The sequence below is a fragment of the Phoca vitulina genome, unplaced genomic scaffold, assembly GCF_004348235.1.
Source record: "Phoca vitulina isolate PV1807 unplaced genomic scaffold, GSC_HSeal_1.0 scaffold19, whole genome shotgun sequence".
Classification (NCBI taxonomy): Eukaryota; Metazoa; Chordata; class Mammalia; order Carnivora; family Phocidae; genus Phoca; species Phoca vitulina.
Window position 1 is genome coordinate 9,771,181 of NW_022589722.1, and position 15,560 is coordinate 9,786,740.

General features: G+C 35.9%; 1 protein-coding gene across 4 annotated transcripts in view; it reads left to right on the forward strand.

Annotated features, from left to right (window-relative positions):
- VEZT (vezatin, adherens junctions transmembrane protein) overlaps positions 1 to 15,560 on the forward strand; it is a 73,531-nt gene that overhangs the window by 41,739 nt on the left and 16,232 nt on the right. For 2 of the 4 annotated variants that reach the window (XR_004300903.1, XM_032416155.1), the window contains exons 6-9: positions 577 to 726; positions 4,930 to 5,077; positions 9,606 to 9,937; positions 12,827 to 13,020. Coding sequence is in view for 3 of the 4 variants with exons in the window: in XM_032416155.1 (XP_032272046.1) it covers positions 577 to 726; positions 4,930 to 5,077; positions 9,606 to 9,937; positions 12,827 to 13,020 (824 nt within the window). In the remaining variant the exon portion in view is untranslated. The remainder of the gene's footprint in view (positions 1 to 576; positions 727 to 4,929; positions 5,078 to 9,605; positions 9,938 to 12,826; positions 13,021 to 15,560) is intronic. The other 2 variants (XM_032416156.1, XM_032416157.1) reach the window with 1 other exon arrangement.

Consider the following 15,560-nt stretch of genomic DNA (forward strand, 5'->3'; position numbering starts at 1 on the left):
TGAGTAGGTAAGTGCCAGTGGCAGCAGGTGGGTAAGTCATTTTACCCTACTTTTATGAATGTACAGAATGTATTTCTATAAAGTTTTTGATTGTTCTGTACAAGTGACCAAAAATATGATTGATGAACATACATAAATGCATATTAAGAATGTAAAAGTATTTGTAATTAAGGCTTCCATACTTATTATAGATTTGGGTTTTGAAAACTGAATGTAAAGTAGTACCACTTTAGTATATTTTAGCAAGTAGAATGTCTATATCAAAAAATTGCAATGTCTTACATAAGTATTCCTTACATTTCTACTATATTTTGAATAAAATTTATTGTTTCCCCATATCAAAAGAAGCCTTTACTCTTTGAGATTTTAATTTTTCATTTGTCTTTTTTTTTTTTTTTGGTGACAATATATGTATCCGGGAAATGCCTATTTATGAGACCTGAGTTGGGATATTTACAATCATTTTCTATAAAAACCACGAAAAAGGATTTTTTTTCTAAGTTTAATAGAATTGTGGATTTAGGAAACAAAAACTTTAGGACACCTGTACAGTTGTATCACATTTTACTTTTCAAGTTTGCTTGACAGGGTCAGTGCTGCTTGCCCATTTAATAAAGCTGGACAGCATCCCAGTCAGCATCTCATCGGTCTTCGGAAAGCTGTCTACAGAACTGTAAGAGCCAACTTTCAAGCAGCAAGGCTAGCTACCCTATATATGCTGAAAAAATATCCTTTTCTGTCTATATGTAAGAATAAATATGCTTCCAGAGTCATGAATATAGATAGTATAGTTGCATCCTGTAAAAGTTAAGTGTAAACTGAGATCGTCTATTTTGAAGCTAATTTCCATCATCACTTCTATTTTAAAACTGGAAATGCATTCTGGGGGGAATAACAATAACAGACAGGAAGAAGGTTTTTCTGTTCTCGTGTGGCTCAGTTTCAACAAGGAAAAAACTCAAAGGCCCTCCCGTTACTGGTCCAAAGAATAAAGTCAGAAGAATCTGGCTTTTCTAGGTCTGACATTTTTAAAAGCTACTGGACCTGGCAAATTTGCGTCATGACATGGAAATAAACTGGTAACAGGAAATCCTTCCCCTTTCAAAAAACAGAGGCTCTCAAGTCAGATTGGCTAAGTTTAAATTTTAGCTGTATCAGTTACTGCCTAGGTGACCGTAAGCAAGTTTCTTAACTTTCTGTACCTTGCTTTATTCATTTTAAAAATGGCAATAACAACATACTCTTCCTGACTGTGTTTTTGTTGACATCAAATGAGTTAGTGCATCTAAAGTGCTTAGACAGTGTCTTGTGTATAATAAACACTCAGAGACTGCATGACAGTAAGTCTGTCACTTCACTTTACTACATCAGGAAATTAGTTCTGTTAATCAGGAAATAAAGGTGTATAGGATCTTTATTTCAGTTCAGATTCATAGATCATTTAAATTATGAGTAAATGAAATGCAAATATACTACTTGTACCTTCAGTATTTTGGGTACTATAGCACTGATAAATATAATGCTGGAAGTTTACAGAGTGCTTTATCATATCTTTATATATACCTTTCCAGGTAGATCTTTTTGTCTCCATTTTAGTAGGAAAACTAAATAAACTCTCTACTTTGTGTGATTTGCTTGGTGTTACATAACTTGTAAGAGGTGAAGTTGTGTCTTTTTTTTTTTTTTTTAAGATTTATTTATTTATTTGACAGAGAGATAGAGAGAGAGCACAGATAGGCAGAGTGGCAGGCAGAGGGAGAAGCAGGCTCTCCGCTGAGCGGAGAGCCCGATGCGGGGCTCGATCCCAGGACCCTGGGATCATGACCTGAGCTGAAGGCAGATGCTTAACCGACTGAGCCACCCAGGCGCCCCTGTGAAGTTGTGTCTTGACTATAGGACTTAATGACTTGAAATCTTTCTATGTATATATTTTTAACTGTACCAGCTGTTCTTTGGAAATTGAAAGCATTTTAATTTTAGTCATGAACTTGTCCATTCAGTTCCCCCTCTGCCTAAATACCTGCCTGCTATGTGTTACAAAGATAGAGTAAAAACTTGTATGACTTACTTTTAAAGACTTTTGAGTATTTTCAATAGATAAACCGGTATTCATAATACAATATAAGTGCCCAGGGTGCCTTCCAGCATAGCAGGACAATGTCCTTGGCCGGCAGGGTCAGAGAATGCTTTCGAGGAGTTGACCTTGCGGATAATAAGAGTCTGCATTCCAAGTAGAACGAAGCAAAGATATGGAAAGAAATAAAGGTATGGTAGTATGGCATGTGCACTTTAAGGAGTTACTCATTCAGTAAATATTTATTGAGAATAAACTCAGTGCCAAGCAGTATGCCAGCCACTGGATTTATGGTGGTATACATAATAGACACAGTACTTACAGTTTAGTGAGGGGTAAGGGAGTGAAAAGGGATAGCCTAACAATGATTGCAAATTTATGAGTTTCCTGTGCCAGTCACTTTTCTGGGTAATAGGAACCTAGCAGTGAACAAGAAAGATAAGATCCTTGTCCTCATGGCTCTTACCTTCTAGTGGATGAGAAAATGAATAAAAAGTGAACAGATGAGCTTTTCACATATCTGTTACAAAGTAAAAAAACTCCAGCAGAGTAGGATAGAGAGTGATTGGTGGGCTAATAAGGCTTTTGATTGGATCATAGGGGATGGCCTCCTTGAGGCCTTTAAATTGACATTTGAATGAGGAGAAAGATCATGTTCCAGTTTGATGAAGCAGGGAGTATAAAGATCTGTGGCAGGAGTTATTTTAGCATGAGTGGAGTATAGCAAGAGGGCCATCATGACTAGAACACAGTAAGTTGGGAGTTGGGGTATGAGATGAGATTCAGAGGTAGGCAGGGACCAGAACATATTTACCACACAAAAAACCTTAGGGAATTAAAATAAAAAAGAATCCACCAACTATTTCTTTGAAAAGACCAATAAGTATAAGCCCTCACATGCCTGATCAAAGTAAAAAGAGTAGAAATATACAAAATTAGTAATGGGAATAGAGCTGTAACCATAGATATGGAAGAAATTAAGATAATTATAAGGAGATAATATATACAACTTTGTGGCAGCAACTTTGAAAGTGTAGAAGGAAATGGATAATTTCTTATCAAAATACAAATCTTCAAAACTGACCTAGGAAGAATTAAAAAACTTAAAGAGATTAGATATGTGATAAAAAATATTCCATTTAAAAAAGAACACAACTGGTTATATGTAAACAATGGAAAATTTGCAGCTATAAAAAAGTGATAAAGTTCTTGATGCATGATATCCAAATCATGTTGTTGAAAAAAATGAAGTGTACAGAGCATTATTTACACTATGCTTCCATTTGTGCATAACAGGGATTGTATGTATACGTGTGTATATGTATGAGATTATATGTATATGGGAGATATATATGAGGGAATAAATGTGTGTGTGCATGTGTACATATATATACATATCCCCACATACACATTTATATTTGGATTTGTTTTTATGTATGCATGTATGCATAAAGTATCTTGAAAGATGCATAAGAATATCTTGAGGGATACTAATAACTGATTACTTTTGCCTTTGCCTAGGGGAATGAGGTGGCTAAGGGATAGGAAGTAGTTTTTACTGTACCTCTTAATACCTTATGAATTTTTTATACCTTATGAATTTTTAATCCTGTGAATATATTACATGTTCAAAAACTAAATGAATAAAAGAAATTTTAACTATCAGGTCCAGATGGTTTTATAGTTTTTCAAAAAACTATTTAGACCATAGAAAAGGTTAGAAAGCCTCCCCTACATCATTTTATTTATGAAGATTCTATAATTGCAGTACCAAAACACAAATTACAAAGAATTAAAACTAGACCAAACTCACAGATGGAGATACAAAATACTTAAATAGAATATTTATAGATTTACTATAGCACTATATTAAAATATTGTTCTATGTATGACTAGATAAGAGTACGCTGGAAATATAAAAATAGTTCAGTATCAAGAATTGTATGCATATAATTCTTTACAAAAACTGTTGAAGGTGGGGTGCCTGGGTGGCTCAGTCAGGTAAGCATCTGACTCTTGATTTCAGCTCAGGTCATGATCTCAGGGTTGTGAGATCGAGCCCCACATCAGGCTCCGTGCTGGGCATCGAGCCTTGGAGCCTACTAAAGAATCTCTTTCTCCCTCTGTGCCTCCCCCTCCCCTTACATTAAAAAACAAAACAAAAACTGTTGAAGGGGGGAAAAAAAATCACATAGTAAATTGATAGATGCCCATGAGGAAGAGGAAAGCAGAACCAGAACAATAGTCTGTGTCGAACTACAGGGGTAGAACAGGCTTAGTGCTAATGATGCTCTGCAGTGTTCACACTGGGAGGAAGAGAGTTGTCTTTACTGTAGTATACTGAGCCATGATACAATAAAGTACATAACACAGTTTCAAAAGGTACTTGTCAAAAATAACTAAGTTAGTACTTTAGCACTTGTGAAGAATTGAACTTTTAATTCTTTAGATAGATATAAAGATACTTTAGTCACAAGTATCCTGTAAGATACCTGAGGTATGTTAATATAGTAGTTTTTTTTTTAAGATTTTATTTATTTATTTGACAGAGAGACAGTGAGAGAGGGAACACAAGCAGGGGGAGTGGGAGAGGGAGAAGCAGGCTTCCCGCTGAGCAGGACCCTGGGATCATGACCTGAGCCGAAGGCAGACGCTTAACGACTGAGCCACCCAGGCGCCCCAATATAGAAAATTTTAAGATGGGTTTTGTGTTTTTGTTTTTTTTTTAATGGACATTCATCACCTCCAGTCAAAGTTCAGAATAAAGACTAGTAAAGGTAATTTTGGATGGTTTCACTGTACCCTTTATACTTTTTAATGAAAAGGCTTTGTTGATTGCCTTAACCTAATTTAACCTACCCCCTGAACTCTGAGAGTGACAATGTAACCAACTACATCTGTGTGGTGCCTTTTAAGGAGCTGGGCCTGGGACTTAGTGAAGAGCATATTTCAGAAGAAGCAGCACATAACCTTACAGATGGTTTCAGCCTCCCTGCTTTGAAGGTAATCTGTGTAACGAAAGGGCTGAACAAAAGATAGATGCACTTGGATTGTGCCTGTGCTATATGAATGTAAATGGTCCACCTGTTCCTTTTTATTGTTTGCTGAATACCATCATTATAATAGCCTTCCTGATGTTTGCGAAGCTATCTTTAAAAGTTGAGAGCATCATAAAGATTGGACGAGGAGATCCTTAAATTTTGATATCAAAAATACTTAAAATTCTTACTATAAGAATTTCTTGCCTTAAATCAGAATTTATAGATAAGTGAATTTACATTAATAGAAAACCAATATGAGTGATTTTATGACTATTTGTTTTAACAAACTTGGATAAAGAACTTATAAGATCTATATCTTTCCTTGGAAAATCTGCATAAAAGGATATATTTGACTATATAAGAATTAAACTTCTAAATGAAAAAAATTGCAGTGATTTTTTTAAAAAGGTAGATATAAGTCTCTCTACATAAAGAGCACTAAATTATGTAAAACCTAGACAAGATACATCAGGTGCATGGACTGGCTGCACAAAGGAAGGAATAGAAATGGCCAATAAATATGATAAAACTTTCAATCTCATTAGTAGTAAGTAGACATTTTGCCAAGGATATTGAAAGTTGATAATATTCATTATCTATGAGCAGAGAGACCTCACACTAATAATAAAAGTACAAATTAGTTCACTTTAGCAGTTAATACCAATCTTCAGAAAGGAATGTGTACTCTTCAGTAATCTTAAGCTTAAAGATTTATCTGAGTAATCAAAATATACTCAGTATGTTCATGATATTCCTACAACAACAAATATTGGAAACAAAAGTTCAGTAATAAGATTGATAATGATTTATGGTACATTCTTTGGAACGAGTGGTAGAAAAATTGTAAGATGGAAAAAAAACAAAGCAAGTTACAAAAACCATGTGTTTGGTGAGATTCTAGTAGTGGTTTTAAATAGTCAATCTGAGTGTCTTTGGATTCTATTTCAGTATTTAGCAAACTCCACTTAGATATTTTAGTGTCTAATCTTCAAAACTTTACTTGATACCATGAAAACCAGTGCAAGTGTAGTTGACAGCATACATATCAAGATCCATTTTATTTTGAGACTGCATCAGTCTCTACATCTTTAGAATTTTCAGATTCACATAAATGTTCTAATTCTTTTGGGTTTTTTTTTTTTTCCTTTACAATTACTTGAAATTTGCCTTGACTTATTCTTACCCTCTTTCTAACCCATTTCAATAAGTGGCACCATGCAACTTATTAAGCTAGAAACCTGGATACCAGCCTTCTTATCTGTCTTTTTATCCCTTGTATCCAGTCTGTCAGTAGATTCTTGTGTCTCTTTGACCTTGAAAATGTTTAAACCCATCCATTCTATATCCCTGTCTACCATCTTCATTCTAGCCCTCATCGTTTCTTACCTAGGCTGCTGCAGTAATTTTCTTACTGGTTTCCTTGGTTCCCTAAAGTTGTTCAGAATTCAATTTAACATAGGGGCGCCTGGGTGGCTCAGTCAGTTAAGCGTCTGATTTCGGCTCAGGTCATGATCTCGGGGTCCTGGGATTGAGCCCCATGTTGGGCTCCATGCTCAGTGGGGAGTCTGCTTCTGCCTCTCCCTCCACCCCCCCCACTAATGCTCATTCTCTCTCAAATAAATAAAATCTTTTTTTAAAAAAATGCAATTTGACATACAGGGAGCCTTAAAAATCGTGTGCTTTGAATCAGTAATTCCACTTCTGCAAAAGATGCTAGTTGTAGCTAAATCCTTTTTGTTCACCGAAGTTGTTTTATAAATTAGACTATAGTTCTTTGACTTTTGCATTATCTTGACACATAAGTAATCTATAACCAAACTCAATGATTGTATTATTACCAGGAGTATCAGCCTCTCCAAGAAGCTTTATCTTGAAGTCCACAGAGTTTATAAACCACTGAAAACCTCTATAATGTTCAAAAACTATGTTTTGCCACCTTGTATAGTTGCCATTGTACCCAGATAAAGAATTTAAAAATGGACTTTGTGAGTTAAATTTTAAAGGAAATTTTAAGTTAAATTTTAAGTTAAAAGCAAGTTAAATTTAAAGGAAATTTCTGTCTCTAAAGAGCAACACTAATTAATTTTTTTTTAAATGTTGTGAAAGATGGTTTACAAATAAATCAGCACCTTTTGTTTTCCTTTGTAATTTTCTTTGTGACCTATAAAGAAAATATCCTTTGAATTTAGATTTTATTGTTCACATATCTCCTCTCAGGAAAACTTAGCAAGTGCTGCACCTTTGGAGAGAAAAGCTACCTCCTCATTGTGCCCTGAGGGGGATGTATATAAAATATTTAGTATAAAGTCCTTGTCTCTCTCTTTGTTCAAATTTTTAACTAGTTTTTTCATCATTATAAAATAGTATGTTTCCTGCTTTAAAAAATAAATCCACATTCTGTGAAAATGCTTTAAATCAAAATTTCCTATTTGCCCATAAGCTATGGTTATCCTGTCATCCAGAGCCACTTCCCTATCCAAACAACAAATGGGAAAAAATGCATATTTCTTAGTTTTGGTTTAACTGGAGAATATGGCAGTGATTCGATAGTCTTTTTAAAAGTGGTGATAAGCTGTGCCAACTTGATTCTTTCAGTTGCTGTGGCCCAGAACTCTGGAATCATCTTTGATAACACTTTTTCTCTCATAAACAATCCATCAGGAGATTCTCTTGGTTCTAGTTACATGGTGTATCCAGAGTCTCACTACTGCTCACCTCTTAACCACTAACCACTGTGGTACAAGCTACCATTAACTCCCACCTGGATTATTGTAGTATCCTTCTGACTGGAGCATAACTGAGATCATCTAACTCTTCTGCTTAGAACCCTTCAGTGGCTCCCCACTTTTAGAGTAAAAGCCAGTTATTTCAGGGACTTCATTGCTTACCATGCTGTCCCTTACTTATTGTACCCAGCCACCCTGACCTTGCTCTTCTTCACATGTCCCAAGTACTATATACTCTGACTACAGGATTTTGTACGTGAATCTACTGCTCCCTGTGACTCTTTTCCCTGATGATAGTCCCATGGCTCAATTCCTTCAGATGACACTTTTATTTTTTTTAAAGATTTTATTTATTTATTTGACAGAGAGAGACACAGCGAGAAAGGGAACACAAGCAGGGGGAGTGCAAGAGGGAGAAGCGGGCTTCCTGCCGAGCAGGGAGCCCGATGCGGGGCTCGATGCCAGGACCCTGGGATCATGACCTGAGCTGAAGGCAGACGCTTAACCAACTGAGCCACCCAGGCACCCCCAGATGACACTTTTAGAGACCTTCCTGGCCACCCCACCTTTCCCTCCTTCTGCCTCTCTCTCCCTTTTCCTCCCCCCATGTATACACACATAAACACACATTCGCTATTCCCCTTCTCTGCTGTATTTTTTCCCATAGCTCATCAGCCAAGAAACTATCTTACTTGTTAGAATCTTTTGCTCCCCCTGCCAACTGAATATAAGTTCCATCAAGAAAGGGATTTTTTTTTTCATTTTTGTAATCTGCTGTATTACCAGCACCTAGAACAGTGCCTGGCATATCCAGGTGCTCAAGAATATGCTGAATGATCAAATAAAGGACCGTAAAGAAAATCATTGTGGTCACAAATCTTAATGGTTAAATAATAAGACTTGCGAGGTAAGCTGTTTATATAAATTCAAGAATTCCTAGACAGTGTGTCTTCAGCAGTTTAGAAATTTGACCTAGCTCAGTTTAAAAAAGTAAGTTAATAGTAAGAGAGGTTTATATTAAATTATCTTAATTCATCATTTGTATAACTTAAAGTTCATTTAATAAAGCGATCTAAGTAATGTCCACTTTCATTGTTGTGAAAAATTATCTTTTTGTTGTCTGCTCTTACTCAGATTGCTTCCTCATGTATTTGTTTATTTGTGGGATGTTGTCCTCATGTCCTCATGTTGAACAGGACTACATCTGGAGAAATCCTTTGTTGATTCAGGGTGTATCTCTCAAGAATGGGTTTTGCAGTTTCTCGTGCCAGACATTCTAAGTATGAACACTCTGGACTGATTTTTATGTTATTTCTTAGCTATTTCCTAGGCCAAAATAATGGTATAATTTTGAACGATAAATTCTGGATGCATCACTGACTCATTTCTTTAGACTTCTATAGGTCCATTATTCCTACTGTCTTCTTTACTACTTTGTGTAAAATTTTTAAGTAATTCATCAAGGAATATTCACTTCTAATAGATGTATCTCGTTATCAACACTTTTTTTCTGGGATAGAACTGTTCTAAAGTATATACTGGTATTATATGCTGTATTCGTATTAGGAGTTCTCACATGCCATGACTACATAATTTGATCTAACATTCTTGGCTAATCTTCAGGATTAGTTCAAGCTCAGCTATATTCATTACTTAGGATAAAGTAAGAAATTTAACCAGAAGTTAAGATGAACAAATTTGTAGTTTGTTTTGAATTTTGACCTTTTTTTTTTTTTAATTGATGTAGTCCCTTTTTCTTTTTAGGTTTTGTTTCAACTCTGGGTGGCACAGAGTTCAGAGTTCTTCAGACGGTTAGCCCTATTACTTTCTACAGCTAATTCACCTCCTGGACCCTTACTTACTCCAGCACTTTTGCCTCATCGTATTTTATCTGATGTGATTCAAGGTCTACCTCATGCTCATTCTGCCTGCTTGGAAGAGCTTAAGCGCAGCTATGAGTTTTATCGGTATTTTGAAACTCAGCACCAGTCAGTACCCCAGCGTTTATCCAAAACTCAACAGAAGTCAAGAGAACTGAATAACGTTCACACAGCAGTACGCAGCTTGCAGCTCCATCTGAAAGCATTACTGAATGAGTAAGTTTAGAAGCCAAATAAAATGTCCCCATGATTAGCAAGCTTCATTCTTGTGCCATTGTGGTTGTTGGCTTATATCCTAGCTAGAAAGAAGCAAAATTGAGACATGCAGCATGAAGAATGGTTTATAACTATGAATGTAGCAGAGAAAGAATGATTTGTAGGTACTATAATTTGGGGGAATCATTTATAGTTTTCACTTTGTCTGATTTCAACAGAAAACCTAGAAAGGACAAAAGCAGGTGTTCATTCTGTTTGAGAGCTGAAATGGAGATGTTTACAAAGATTGAGCTTTTTTTAACTCTCTATAAGTAGGGCTCTTAAACTGGACCCTACAATCTGAGAAAAATATCTGCCAGCACTGGAACAGTAAGTTATAAGAGGTATTGTTATATATAGTTGAAGAATAATATATTACAATTTTTAAAAATAAATTAAAGTAGATTTGGACATTTTCTGAGCCAGAGGACAAACTTTTTGGCCCAAGTTGAATATTAAAGTGCAGGGTCCATAGTTTATATTTGTTTATCTTCTACTTTGCATGGTATATATTTTTTAAAGATTTTATTTGTTTGACAGAGAGACAGTGAGAGCAGGAACACAAGCAAGGGGAGTGGGAGAGGGAGAAGCAGGCTTCCTGCTGAGCAGGGAGCCCGATGCGGGGCTCGATCCCAAGACCCTGGAATCATGACCCGAGCCGAAGGCAGACGCTTAATAACTGAGCCACCCAGGCACCCCTACTTTGCATGGTATTATTGGTACTCTGCCTTGGTCAAATGTAGCATCCAGTCATTCCAGTGACATTTTTCTGTAACAGATACTTGTAGTATAGGACTGGATCAAATGAATGGTTGGGTTCATATTGTGTTGGTAATCAGGAAGGTCATGGGAATTTAATGAGTTGATAAGATTGTAGTTAACGTACCTGACCCTGGATACCAGGCAAGAAGTAGAAGGGGGAGGTCAGGACTCAGTTTTGTAAGATAAAAACAAACAAACAACAAAAACAGGTCAAAAGCATTTGACGTTGGGGCGCCTGGGTGGCTCAGTCGTTAAGCGTCTGCCTTCGGCTCAGGTCATGATCCCAGGGTCCTGGGATCGAGCCCCGCATCGGGCTCCCTGCTCTGCGGGGAACCTGCTTCTCCCTCTCTCCCTCCCCTGCTTGTGTTCCCTCTCTCGCTGGTCTCTCTCTGTCAAATAAATAAATAAATAAATCTTTAAAAAAAAAAAAGCATTTGACGTCTCAGTAAAATCAAAGGGTTAGTTCACTGGAGTAAGGAAGAATATGATGAACAAGAGTAAGAAATTAAGGTGAGAAAGACATTTTGAGAAAATCCGTTTTTACCCGTATGTCTGAGGTATAAAAGGCAGCTCTAAAGGTCAGGGCAGAGGGGAAATGAAGCAACTGAGGCAGGGATGTGCCAGTGGTCTCCAGCAGCTGTTCTACGAAAGCAGATGAGTGAATGCTAACCGGACGCAGTCCTGTCTCCCACAAGGACTACGGAAGATAAGGCAGTCTCTACTTGAGGGGACAACAAAGGTTGGATATATGTCAGAGAAAACATTTTAGTGGAAAGGTTGTATTGGGCAAAGCCAGAGTCTAAAGAATTAATTTTTGGCAATAGAATCAGAACTATACAGGACTTAATAGAATGCATTAGAGTTAGGGAAGATGGCGCAGGGAAGAAAGAGGCTAAACTGGATGGACATGAAAAAGAGGGGCTTTGTACCTTGGCAGAGACTGTGGATTATGCATGGGAAGGATGTTTAAAAATGAAATATTCTATATATGGTACTATATGTCATCTTTCAAACAGAGTATACCAGTCACAAGCCATATCTGATTTGCTCTATAGCAGCGCTTCACACTAAGTGTTATCTAAACGTTCGTTTTGTTTCACTCCTCCTCCTCACTCGTCCCCTTTGTTCTTCCCAGTTGTGTACACTAGAGCATTAACCCTTCTACTCTTCTCTCTGCCTCTAGAGTGCTGACTACCAAAGTAATGTTTCTGAGGCATATATTTGCTTTCTCACTTAACCAAAAATCTTCACTGGTTTCAGAGTGTAGCAGCATGGACTACAGTCTGTATAAAATATTCTGTTGAAAGGATTTGCTATAACCTGATTGTAGTCTGCCTTTCTGTCTTTATCTCTCACTCCTTTCAGTCCAAAGACACTGCATAAATGCCTTTTCCCATGTACCATTTAGAATGACCTTCCTCATCTTTTGTACGTGTTCAGATTTTATCCATCCTTCAGTGCTTCCTCAAAAGTACCTCTTCCTTAGCTGTTCCCTGTCTGTACCCATAGCTGGTAGCAATTTTCTCCTCTTATGAATTCTTACAATACGGTCTTTATCTTTCTGTGGTATTACACTTTTGTGCTTCTATCCAGCCCGAACGTGGAGCCTACCAGCTGTCTAACTCTGGGCACGTTTCTTCAACTCTCTGGACCCAATTGCTCATCTGTAAAATGGAAATAAAATGTTAGAACTTTTTATGGTATTATATTATATTTACATATATATGCCTAATGTCCCTGATTCAGTTATGTTCCCTATTAAGTATGAAATGAGCTTAATTTATCCTTTCAGTTCATAAATGCCTCATATATGTAAAAGAAATATTGTTGAATAAATAGGTGATATCCTTTATAAGCTTTTGAAAACATTGTGGTAAAATGCACTTAACATTAAATTTACCACTTAGCCATTTTTAGGCATACAGTTCAGGGGCATTAGGTACATATACTTTGTTGTGCAACCATCACCACTTTCCATCTCCAGAACTCTTTTCATTTTATAAGCTTATTTCTTAAATAAGCCTTGTGAATTATAAATTTTCTATTTAATATTTTAGAAATCTGTTTCTGTTTTTCTTTATTACTTAGGGTAATAATTCTTGAAGATGAACTTGAAAAGCTTGTTTGTACTAAAGAAACACAAGAACTAGTATCAGAATCTTATCAAATCCTAGAACAGAAGTTGAAGTTGATTCAGCCCCATGTTCAGGCAAGCAACAATTGCTGGGAAGAGGCCATTTCTCAAGTGGACCGACTGCTCCGAAGAAACACAGATATAAAAGGTACCAATAAGAGCTTTCCTTCATACACATTTATCAGACATGCTTACTGTCCTCCAGTAAGATTTTGTTAGGTAGATTTCTTATCTCTATGATGTAAGTGACTTGACAAAACTTCTTAGTTTACTAAAAGAACAGTTGAACTTAAACATACAAATTGACACAATATAAAGTCGGGCTCTTATTTTGTAAACAATGAATGAATATGATTTGAAAGTTCTCTGAATCCTATACCTCCTTTTTAAAAAACTTAATGAAGGGGTAGATTTTAAAAAGTCTTATTCCGTTACTAGAACTTCCAGAGAAACTCTTTTCCAGTTAGTGTAATAATGAGTTTGATAGCTATAGGCCAGAAATTGAGTCTTGCTTGTAAGGTAGACTACATCAGGCGTTCATGAATAGTATACCAGCGCTATAATAGGGCAGCATTGTGTATTTTTTACTAAGGGTCTAAAATGTGTTAAGTGCCATTATGTAATGGTGACATCGGAATGCCTTGTATTGCTGGGCAAAAGGGCAATCTTGAAATTTTCCACAAAACCACTTTCATTTGACCCAGATTTTATATTAGTTTTTACTAGTACATTTCACTAAATCATTGTAAATATTTGGCATATTGATTTTTAAATTTGTGGTACAATCCAATACCATGTTTATCCCTTGGACCTTTATGATAATCAGATTTATGTAGAAATTGTATTGCTGCCAAAGATGATTAATGCTTTATCATCCTGTTAGTCATTGTTTTATTTACAGCTAGATCTGTAATACTTTAATGTGTTTAAGAAGCTGAATAAGTCTTTATGTAGTGAAAGTTAACTTTCTTCAAAGGAAATGTTAACATGGTAATCACTGATACATCACCAATAGATCCTTTACATCTGAAATGTAAATGGCGAGTAATTTTTTTCTTCAAAGGGTAAATTTGCCAAGGATTTTTAATATATGCAAACATTTATGCATGTTTAACTTTTTGATGTGACTTAAGTCTAGAGCTTTTTCTTTTTTTAAGGCTTTTGGGGGTGGCTTTTTTTCTTTTCAAGTTTTTATTTAAATTCCAGTTAGTTAACATACAGTGTAATATTAGTTTCTTGAGTACATTTTCTTTAAATGGAAACACTCAGAAGACGACTAGGTGTTTAGAGATGCATCCCATTTATTCCTCCCCTTAGCATATTCTGAGATGTTGAATTTTAGTCACTTACACATGATTGTTAAAACTGTCTCCAAAACATTGGGCAGGTGATAAGCCATGATGTTCTGCATATGTGGCTTTTGCTTATAAGTGATAATGGTACAAATTAAGATATAAGTCATTTGTAAACTTTCCTCACTAAATTGCTCATAGTGGCCATGGCTGTGTAACTTTGAATAAAATGTTTGTATGATTTTTTTTAAGAAGCAGGTGTTTTAGTAGGTGTTAACTCTTTTTAGGTTATTTCAAAACTACAGAAATATCATAAGAATAGTTCAAAGTACCCTTCTTTACCCATATTCCTCACTTGATATTTTACCACATTTGCCTTACCTCTCTGTGTATCTGTCTATAAATTCTTTTGGCAGTATTATTCTGAACCATTTGAGAGTAAGATGCAGACATGAGACCCTATTTCCCCTAAAATCTTCTGTTTGCATTTTTGAAAATGGACATTCTCCTACATACCTACAATATACATCAAAATCAGGATGAGCACTGGTACAATATTGCTCTCTAATCCACAGATCCCATTCTAATTTCACTGATTGATCCAACAGTAATTTTATATGCCCAGATCCAGATCACACATGGCATTTAGCTTTTATGTTCTTTATTCTACTTTAGCCTTTCTCGTCTTTCACGATAAGCATTTTATTAAAAAAAAAATACCCTGAGGTTATATTAAGTTTTTTGCCACTATTAAGCGTATATGTTCCATATGTCCCACTAGTATCATTTCAGATATTTACTCAAGAGATATAAAAATGTAATGTTCACTTGAAAACCTGTAAACAAATGTTTATAGTGGCTTTATTCATAATCACTACAAACTAGAAGCAGTCCAAGTGTCCTTCAGCTGATGAGTAGATAAACTGTTATATCCATCCACATGGAATACTACTCAGCAATAAGAAAGAAAGAAACTACTGATACATCATTAAGATGGAAGAATCTCTAATGCATTGTGTTAATCAAAAGAAGCCAGACTCAAATACTACATAGTCTATGATCCCATTGAAATGACATTCTTAAAACAGTATAATTTAATAGGAACAGCAGACATACCAGTGGTTTCTAGGAGTTGGATATGGAGGGAGGAATAGGTTATAAAGAGGCAGCATAAGTAAGTGTTTTGAGGTGATGGAGCTGTTCTATATCTTGGTTGTATCTATATCTTGGTTGTGGTGGTTATATGACTCTAATTTGTCTAACCTCATAAAATTAGGTACCAAAAAGAGTGAAGTTTCTAAGTAAGTAAAATAAAATAGCTTAAAATTTTTTCACCCACTAGTTTTAGCATCCACCCGGTTAGTAGTTCTTGCTTGAATTAGGTATTGTGATTGTT